At 44.6% G+C, this 9,758-nt stretch overlaps 1 protein-coding gene across 1 annotated transcript; it reads left to right on the forward strand.

The window, feature by feature from the left end:
* The first annotated feature begins 824 nt into the window (after nucleotides 1–824).
* Nucleotides 825–3,624, forward strand: Hmgn2 (high mobility group nucleosomal binding domain 2). The gene is made up of 6 exons (XM_027937528.2): nucleotides 825–1,034; nucleotides 1,862–1,906; nucleotides 2,093–2,122; nucleotides 2,410–2,460; nucleotides 3,066–3,161; nucleotides 3,492–3,624. Exons 1-6 carry the CDS (start codon nucleotides 1,020–1,022, stop codon nucleotides 3,525–3,527), a joined length of 273 nt encoding a protein of 90 aa, XP_027793329.1. The 5' UTR covers nucleotides 825–1,019; the 3' UTR covers nucleotides 3,528–3,624.
* Nucleotides 3,625–9,758: the final 6,134 nt, after the last annotated feature.

Genomic DNA, 9,758 nt, shown 5'->3' on the forward strand with positions numbered 1-9,758 from the left:
GCTGCAGTGTCTGCAGCGCCCAGACTTGGTGGCCGCGTCGGGTGGGGGCAGCTGGGCTAGATGTATCTGAAACGGGCAGTGCTTAGGGGGAGGGGAGTGCTTTCAGGCCTTTTGGTGGCCATTCGTCGTCACTCAGTGCCAGGGTTCTGAGGTCTGTTCATGCAGGGACCTAAGGGAGTCAACCGACAGGCTTGGGGGGCGGCAGAGCAACGGGTGCTGAAAGGACAGCTCCTACCTGCCCCGCAGCACCCGAAAGGCATCTCTACGTGAGAAGTCTCCCCCTCGAACCCTCACCCCACCTCGAGCTGACCGCCTTTCAGGTGAGGCATTCGAAGGGCTTCCCCGAAGTGGCAGTTCGGAAGGATGCACGTCCGGCTGCGCCAAGCTGGCCTCCTCTCTTCCCACTTTAGCGTCAGCCTTGGCCCCTAGAGCAGCAGCCTGTGCCTCAAGCGGCGCGCCTCCTCCCGCCTCCAGTGGAGCAAGGCAGCGCGGCCAGACCTCGCAAACCCCTCTTCTGGGGCCCCCAGAGGGAGCAGGAAGGAAAGCGGCTGAGATGCGTCCTGAATGTCGCATGGCTTAGAGAAGTGGGTAGCTCGGTTGCATAAGGTGGAAGGAACTTGATAGTTTGCAAAAGCCAGCTCTCGGCGGGAGCAAACATAGCCCGCCGCCTTGCGGGCCCCTCCTCATTTATTGCCTTAGACGCGCGCCTCCCCCACTGCGCCCCCACCCCCTCGGCGCGCCGCCGTCCCGCGCGCCCTCCCCCCGTACCCCCCTCCTCACTCCCTCCAGAGGAGGTGAGTTTAAACCCCGCCCACGTGACCCCAGCTGGGCCAATGAGCGGCGGCGGGAGGTGAAATCCGGTTCTAACCGGTCCGGGGCTCCCAGCGCTATAAAAACTTTATAAACCCCCCGGAGCCTGAGCAGTGTGAAGAAGAGGCGAGAACGACCCCCGGACCGACCAAAGCCGCGCGCCGCTGCATCCCCGCGTCCAGCGCCTGCGTCCCGCTGCCGTCGCCACCATGCCCAAGAGAAAGGTACGTGGCGCGAGGGCCGCCGGCGCCAAGCCACCACTGCCGCCGCCGCCGCCGCCGCCGCGACTCGGGGCGCGGGAATTGGCTCAGGCCAGAACGGCGCAGCCAGCGAGCGCGGAGCTCGAGGCCGGGTGGGCGGCCTCGGGCTAACCCTGCGCGGTGTCGCTGCCCGCAGGCGCCAGAGGCCATATTGGAGGAGCGGCGTCCACGGCGGGAGGAGCCATGTTGGCGGCTGTTTATCCCACTCTCCTCGGGCGCGTCGCACCCTCCCCGCGCCCCTTCCCCCACCGTCTGGCCCCCTCCCTTCTCCCAGCGGGCGGGCGATTCAAACTCGAAAGGGCGGGAAGGCAGCATTCTGGGTTGGCGGGCGGGGGAACGCGCTGCCGCCAAAAAACCGCCGCCGCGAGGGGGCGGGGCCGATTCTCGAGAGGCGGGGCCGGTGCTGTGTGGCTCCGCCTCTGCCCGCCCACGCGCCCCGCGCGCAAGACGCGCGCCGCCGCCCACGAGTTCCCCGGGATTGCGCGCGCCTCTCTCCCGCCTTCGACGGCTGCCATAGCAACGGCGCTCGGCTCCGCCTCCGGAGGGGTTTGTTTGCACCATCTGCAGCTGTTGCTCCAGCCTGGAGCTGTGGCGCCGGCCCCGCTGGGGTTTGGCCCGCGCTACCCGGCCCGCTCCGTGCATTGAGGCCTGCTCAATACTTCAGTTCCTTGTATGGAAGCTAGGCAGACATGTGTCACAAAGTTGTGACACTTCTAGTTTTTTTTTTCCCCGGAACCCCGTTAAGTTCAAAGAATCGCCTCAGAAACTAGTTCTTTGTCTTTGTTTTATAGGCTGAAGGGGATGCTAAAGGAGATAAAGCCAAGGTGAAAGACGAAGTATGTATTATTTATTTTCTTTAGGGGGGTTCATACAAAAGTCTTGGACAAAAAAACCCCACAGGACTCCTTTGGTGATAATCAACCACATTTCTTGTCTTGAATTTGTCTTCATTCCCTGTAGTGTAGAACAAAATTGGCACAAAACTTTTATTTTTCTAACTTTATTCACTTTTATTTCAATAGCCACAGAGAAGATCTGCAAGGTTGTCTGCCGTAAGTATATATACTTCCAATTTTTAATATTTGTTCCTGAAACTAAAAAGCATTGCATCTGATGAATTATGTTTAGTGGCTGGTTTTGAATGTTATACTCTAGTTTGGACTATTGCACATATGGAGTTCACTGGTGGGACACATTTGTTTTGATATTCTGAAAGAAATCCAGCCACAAAAACTTTAGTAAGAGAAAACTTCCATCCCTTTGGTACTGATTTGGTTGTGCGTTTTCTTCGGTTTGTTGTACTAATATTCTCTTCTTCCCCTTTGCCTATCAAAATAAGAAACCTGCTCCTCCAAAGCCAGAGCCCAAGCCTAAAAAGGCCCCTGCAAAGGTAAGTAGAAAGAACTTAAGGGGTAATGGTGCTAATGTTGGAATTGATAATTTTCACAGAAAGAATTGTACTTCACTACCTTAACCTAATTCAGCATGATGGATGTTAAAAGTTGTTTTGTTTGCTTGCCTTATTCCTGATGTTGGTAGCATTGGTTTCTGTCATCAGTTCAAAAACTCTGCCCTTGGATGTTAAACACCCAAGTGTTTGACCTGGTTTTTCTATTAATTATACTTAGACGTGAATTTTTGTGTGCTGAACTTCACAGCATGGCATGGTGGTGCACACCCATAGTCCCAGCTACTTGGGATGCTGAGGCAGGAAGGTTGTAAGTTGGAAACAAGCCTCAGCAACTAAGACCCTATCTCAAAATGAAATTTAAAGGTGGGGGCTGTGGGGATGTAGCTCATTAGTAATATTGGCCTAGCATGTGCTAGACCAAGAGTTCAATCCACAGGACCTCTAAAAAATGTTTTCTAATTTAGTGTAGTTTTTGATCAGTCCTTGTAAATGGGTGGTTGGGTAGGTATACTATGTAGAACTTCACAGACTATACCTTGGTAATATGCGTGGGGAGAAACAGTTCTATTTTTCTCCCTTTATAGAAGGGAGAGAAGGTACCCAAAGGGAAAAAGGGAAAAGCTGACACTGGCAAGGATGGGAATAACCCTGCAGAAAATGGAGATGCCAAAACAGACCAGGTATGATGGTTTTTTCCTGTTGTTGCCCTGTTTTAAAAAAAAAAAAATGATTCTCATTGCAAGTACGTTGTGACCTTCCTGTTAACTTAAAGTCTCTGCCATCAGCTTAAAGGCACTGTGTTACAGTCTCATGTCTTCTTCCCAAATTATACAATTAGGCTCAAAGGGAAGATGACTAGCAAAGTTACATAGCAAGTCATTGTCCAGAGTACTGACTCTTGGTATCTAAGCATCCAAAACCCAGCCTTTGGCTAGAATGATGCTGTGGGTGCAGTAGGAACCCAGATAAATGCAACATGTGGATTTTAAGACTATCTGTTTTTCTTTTAGGCACAGAAAGCTGAAGGTGCTGGAGATGCCAAGTGAAGTGTGTGCGTTTTTGATAACTGTGTACTTCTGGTGACTGTACAGTTTGAAATACTATTTTTTATCAAGTTTTATAAAAATGCAGAATTTTGTTTTACCTTTTTTTTTTTTTTTTTAAGCTATGTTGTTAGCACACAGAACACTTCATTGTTGTTTTGCGGGGGAAGGAGCATATGTCACTAGTAGAATGTCTCTAAAGCTGGATTGCTGTGGGGGAAGACACCTTTCCCTTCTAGTTTTGAGAGACTTCCTCTTTGTTCCCAAGAGGAAGGGATTCCCTGATGTTGGCACACATAACCACCTTGGCACAAATGCCTTGTGGTATGGAAAAACTCAAACTCATCTGTATGTCCTCCTGTCCCTCTCTGCCATCGGCATAGACTTAATTCCCCTAAACTCAGACCTATTGGGACCTGATTCCCAACGATTGGTTTTACCAGTGTGTGGGGCAATCTGGACTTTCCAGTGACGTCATTGAGAATAGTGTCCCTCAGAAGAGCAGCAGTTCCTTTTCTAGATTGTGGATCTTCAGATTAATAATTTTTGCCATTTTCCTTTCATTTCCTGAAAGTCAGGGTCGGCTTGTGAAAAGTTGTTAAACAACATGCTAAATGTGAAATGTCAACCCTCACTCTAAACTTTCCCTATTCAGAGCATCAAATGAAGACTTCATTGGGTTTTATAGTGGCTTTCTGATTTTGGTAGTCCATTCAAGAAGGGAGTTTGAAAGTTGTTGTATACTGTTAACGATTGTCTGCCCATGTCCTGCCTGAAATACCATGATTGTTTATGAAAAGTATCTTTAATAAAGCTGGATACAGTTTGGCTTGGAATGCTGCCTCTGATCTTTTCCCACCAATGGGGAACCTGGCTTCTCCAAGTCTCTTGAGACTGGATGTATTCTGGTGGTGTGGTGTAGAGGTTCCATTTATTGTCCGGTAATCTTTCATGGATCTTTGTAGTCTGTCTCCAAAACAATAATGATAGGTGGAGTTGGGAAGGATCCCAGGAGTAGATGTGAGAGGCTATAAGCAGAGAAGTGGTTTCTGCCTAAGATTATGTAGCAAGCAGTCCCTGAAGTGTTTTTACATGGAAGTTTTTGGTGGTTTTAAGGTTTGGCCTGGTAGCTGACAGCCAAGAGTGTCTACTTCATCCACATATGACATAAATTTGAAAATTAATAGAAAATGCTGTAGGCTTGTCAGATGTCCCTGTGTTGTATAGGGAAGGTGACACTTACTTCTAAGGTGGTCTGCAAATAAAGATGTTAATGGGAGTTATTGGAGAATCTGCAGAGAACTTTCTTTAGTATCAGAATATAGAATTCACTGATTGTGATTTTGAGTTTGCTTTTACATCATCCGGTTGTATATTTCAGGAGAGTAAAATAAATTGGAGGCTGAACAAAATTGACTTTGGTCAGTTAAGTTTCTTATTGATGAAGATTTATATATTATCTCTTACCCTAAGGTTTGAGACAGTTGTGTGGTGTGTTAATATCTACTTATAGTTATTTGTACATAGAAGAAGCAGTGAAATCCAGTTTCAAACACCCAACTTAACCTGTCAGAAGTCATTAACACTTAGGTTTGGGGGCACTGGGTGAAATATCATTTGTCCACTTAAGCCACTTTCAATTTTACTGTTGCTGAAGATTTAGGGTGTACATGCTTAACACCTAGTTTTTACTCAAAAAGATCTTCCAGAATGGAAATAATCACAGATGTCTCAGAGTACTTAGGTACATCAGGTTGATATTTGAACAAAAATTCCAGAACTTGGGAAAGCCGCTACTAGGGTTCTTTATCAATATTCAGGTTAGTAAAATGTTGAGCTGTGGACTGCTAGAAGTTCTGCCATGTGCTCCTGTTTAATTTTTTGGCAAATCCTCTGAGATGTGGGTATTAACCCTGTTTTGTAGCTCAGATATAGTGACTGAACGTTTCTTGGTGGTAGTCTGTTTTGACTTATGTTCATTGGTCGTTTTTCATGTTGCCAAAAACTTGCATGGTGAGCTTGAATGTTTCTTTTTTCTTCCTGGAAAGTATTTATTGATTTGACCAGTTTTGGAGTATAAAAAGTCTCAAGAAGACTCACCAGTTACCTACATTAGGAACTTTAGGGCTTAAAGAGGAGGAGAATTTATTTCCTAAAATGGGAAGCTCTAAAGTAGGGCGGCTTTTTGCGCTGCTGCCTTTGGCATGTTTTCGAGCTACCTGGCCTTCCAAGTTGGCTGCTTGTAGCATGAGATACCAGTGTCTAGAAGCAAAGAGGAGGACTTATTTTTTGAGAATAATTAAAGCTAGCCATGGTGGCACACACCCATAATTCTGGCAAGTCAGAGGGCTGAGGCAGGAGGATTTCAAAGTTTAAGGCCAGCCTAGGTAACACCAGACAGTGTCTAAAAATAAAAAGGGCAGGAGATGTAGCTCAATGGTACAGTGCCCCTGGGTTCAATTCTCAGTATCAGGAGGGGAAAAAAATCTTTGTCAGAAAACCTAACAGCCTATTTCATCAGTTATTCAGTCTGCCTATTTCTAAATCAATATTAACCAGGGAAGAAATCACAGAATCTGTTTAGACCAGTCAGGATCATTGGTATTAAATAAGGGCAGGGTAGATGTTCCTGGAAGTGAAAGGGCTATGGGATGACAAACTTACACAGATTCTGTATCTAAACCTGACCTCATGTGACTTCATTGCAGCATTTGACACTGCTGTGTATAACCTCCCTCTTTCAGAGATAATACACACAACATAAATTTCACCATTCTGAAGTATACAATTCAGTGGACTTTAGAATATTCACTGTGTTGGACAATAGTCTACTGTCTGTAGAATATTTTCACCACCTGCCAAAAGAGCCCTGTACCTATTAGTTAATTCCTTATTCCTTCCTCCCCCAGCCCTAGCCAATTACTAATCTTTCTATATACGTTTTCCTATTCTGAACATTTGTTTTAAATGGAATCATTTCATTTTTTTTTTTTAACTGTTGTTTCGCTTAGCATAATGTTTTAAAGATCCATTTGTCTACCTAGTGGTATGTAATTCATTGGTGTCGCTGGGTGCATAAGCCACATTTTGTTTACTCATCAGTTTATGGACTTTGGGTTTCTACCTTTTGACCATTGTGAATATCATGTACAAGTTCTGTGTGAACATATCTTCAATTCTTTTGTGCACACACCCAGGAATGGGATTGCTGGCTCATGTGACTATTCCACTTTTGAGAAACTGCCCAACTCTCAGTAGCTGCATTATTTTCACTCCTACCAGCAATCTATGAGGGTGTCAGTTTCTTCACTTCTCAACATCACTGTCCCTTTTTTATGGTAGGCATCCTAGTGGGTATGAAGTGGTATTTCTTTTGTGATTGTAATTTGCATTTCCCTAGTGACTAGGATGTTGAGCGTCTTCTCATATTTGTTGACCATTTGTATATCTTTTAAAAATGTGTATTGAGATCGTTTTTTTCCCATCTTTAAATTGGTTTGTGTTTTTATTGTGGAAATGTAACAATTATTCTGGATATTAGATCTTTACATAGTTTGTAAATATCTCCATTCTGTGGGTTGTTTTCACTTCATCTGATGAACAAAAGTATTTATTGGGTGGGGGTGTACTGGGGATTGGGTGGGGGTGTACTGGGGATTGAACCCGGGGGGCCTTTACTATTGAGCTTTATTCCCAGGCCCCCCCCCCCTTTTTTTTTAATTGGAGACAGGGTCTTGCTAAATTGTCAAAGCTGGCCTCAAATTTATGAACCTCCTCCCTCACCCTCCCTCGTAGCTAGGATTGCAGGCATGTTTCACTAAACCCAGCTTTTTGAGTTTTCTGAGTTTGTTTCCACTACTGGGGGTCAAACCCAGGGCCTTGTGCATGCTAGGCAAGAGCTCTGCCTCTGAGCTGTGAAGTAGGAGTCCATACTTACTATTTTAAATTTATAGGCCTCTCTGAGCCTTCCAGTTTCCCAAGACATCCTTCCTTGAAATCTCCTCTTGAGTTTTTCCCTGTGAGATCATTCAGTGACTCACATTTTCATCTCTTGCCCTTATCTCTTATGAGGTCAGTTATTTTACCAACCTTTTAGGCAGTTTCATCCAGATACACCACAGGCTCCCCAACTTCAGTGTGACCAAAACGCAACTTGATTTGTTCTTCACATTACCTCTCTGCTTCCCTTAGATCTGATAAAAGCATCACCACTGAGGCTGGGATGTAAAACCAACCACCATCCATTACATTGCTTAAGAAACCTGGAAAGTAGGAAAAAAGCTAATAGTTGGTTGCACAAGGATGTAATCCCTGTGAGGCTGAGGCATGAAGCTCACAAGTTAAAGGCCAGCCTCAGCAGCTTACTGAGACCCTGTCTCAAAAAGGATTAAGGGTGTAGCTCAATGGTAGAACATCCATGAGTTCAATCCCCAGTACCACAAGGTGTAAAAAGTCTGAAAGTGACCCCAAATTGCTCTCCTACTTCCATCATAGCACATCACTACTGGGTAAGTCATGGTGACTTGACTTTAAAAATTTAGGGGTATTTTTGTCATGGAAAATTTGAAATATTTGCCAAAGTAGAATGTAATGAACCCCTGTGCACGTATCGTGTAGCTCCAGCAGTTGGCAACTGGAGCCAGTTTTATTTAATTTGTATTACTGTCCCCTTTAGCATAACCTAACGAATAGTATGATTCGTATATATCTAAAGGATGTAGACGACTAACATCACAATACCATTATACCAAAAATAATTAACATTGATTTCTTAATATTATTAAATACCTAAGATCTCAAATTTCTAATTGTCTTTTGTTTGTTTGAATCGGGATCCATACATTGTGATTAGTTTGCCTGTCTCTTCAATCTCAGCATATGGGTTCCCTCTATATCTGTTTCCCAAATGTGGATTTTGCTGGGGGGGGGGGGGGGGACTTTTCATTTCTCTCTTCTTTGGTTACCCAGAGTTGCAAGTCATACTGGAAGAAGGATAAATGCCCAAATCTCATGCCAGCCAGTTTTGCTCACTTTTAAAATGAGTTGGTTTATTAGCATATTCCAAAGGTGACTAGTGGGTGGACTTCTAGTATATTTAGTGCCATGATCATTAAATATGTTTCATGGCCCAGGGTGGAGCACTTGCCTGCTGTGTTCAGGGCCCTGGGTTTGATAGCACTGCCAAAAAGTAAAAAATAAAAAATGAAAAATAAATTTCATGTTTCATGGATTCATTGCAATTATTAAACTTTGGTGTTCACATTCTATATTTTTGTCCAGTCAAGAGCTCTTCAAGTTCAGATCCTAAATCTTTTTTTAAAAATTCAACCTTGTTGGTATTTGATAAATTTCTTGCTGTTTATTCCTGTCTTGTATGTTTTCTGTTCCAGACTTTGAGTCAGATAATTCTGGGGGGGGTGGGGGGCTTGGCGGGGAAGGACATTGCAAGACCAAAAGTTAGCTGGATATGGTGGCACACACACCGGTAATCCTTTGTATGTTGAAGGCTAATGCAGGAAGATGCAAAGTTTGAGGCCAGCCTGAGCAGCTTGGTGAGACCTATCTCAGAATTAAAGGGTTGGGCTCAGCATGGTGGCGCACTCCTATGATCCCAGCTGCTAGGGAGGCTGAAACAGGATTGCCAGCCTGAGCAAAGAGAGAGGTGCTAACTAACTCAGTGAGACCCTGTCTCAAGTAAAATACAAAACAGGGCTGGGGGTGTGGCTCAGTGGTGAGTGTCCCCAAGTTCAACCTCTGGTACTTCCCCCACACCCCCTCAAAGAGAGAAAGGGTTAAGAATGTATGTAAACAAAGTGATACAGCACCCCTGGGTTCAATCCCCAGCACTGCAAAAACACAAGACCAGAGGGTTTTTTCCTAAATCTATATATCCTCAACACCAGTTGTTTTACACAAAGTATCAGAAGAACAAAAGGCAGCTCTAAGGTTTTATTTAGGGCTTATTAAGTTATTGGAGGTATTTACTAATAGGTGTGCACAATCAGTTTATTCTTTATGGATCTGCTAGATCAATACGTTAACCTTTTACATTTTTAAGAAGTCCTTTCAATTTAATTATGTAAATATTTTATTTACATTGTAATAAGTATAGTCTACAAAACATCTTACTGGGGGTATAGCTCAGTGGAAAAGCATGTGATTACATGGATACTGCAAGGCCCTGGGTTCCATTGCCAGCCATCCTCCCCCACATACAAAAAATATATATATTCA

This window comes from Marmota flaviventris, chromosome 10 (genome assembly GCF_047511675.1).
Source record: "Marmota flaviventris isolate mMarFla1 chromosome 10, mMarFla1.hap1, whole genome shotgun sequence".
Taxonomy (NCBI): Eukaryota; Metazoa; Chordata; class Mammalia; order Rodentia; family Sciuridae; genus Marmota; species Marmota flaviventris.

Excerpts from the sequence above, each read along its gene's own strand:
- Hmgn2 (XM_027937528.2), top strand. Across the intron at positions 1,907-2,092 it reads AAGCCAAGGTGAAAGACGAA|CCACAGAGAAGATCTGCAAG; the intron begins GTATGTATTATT and ends TTATTTCAATAG. Across the intron at positions 2,461-3,065 it reads CTAAAAAGGCCCCTGCAAAG|AAGGGAGAGAAGGTACCCAA; the intron begins GTAAGTAGAAAG and ends CTCCCTTTATAG.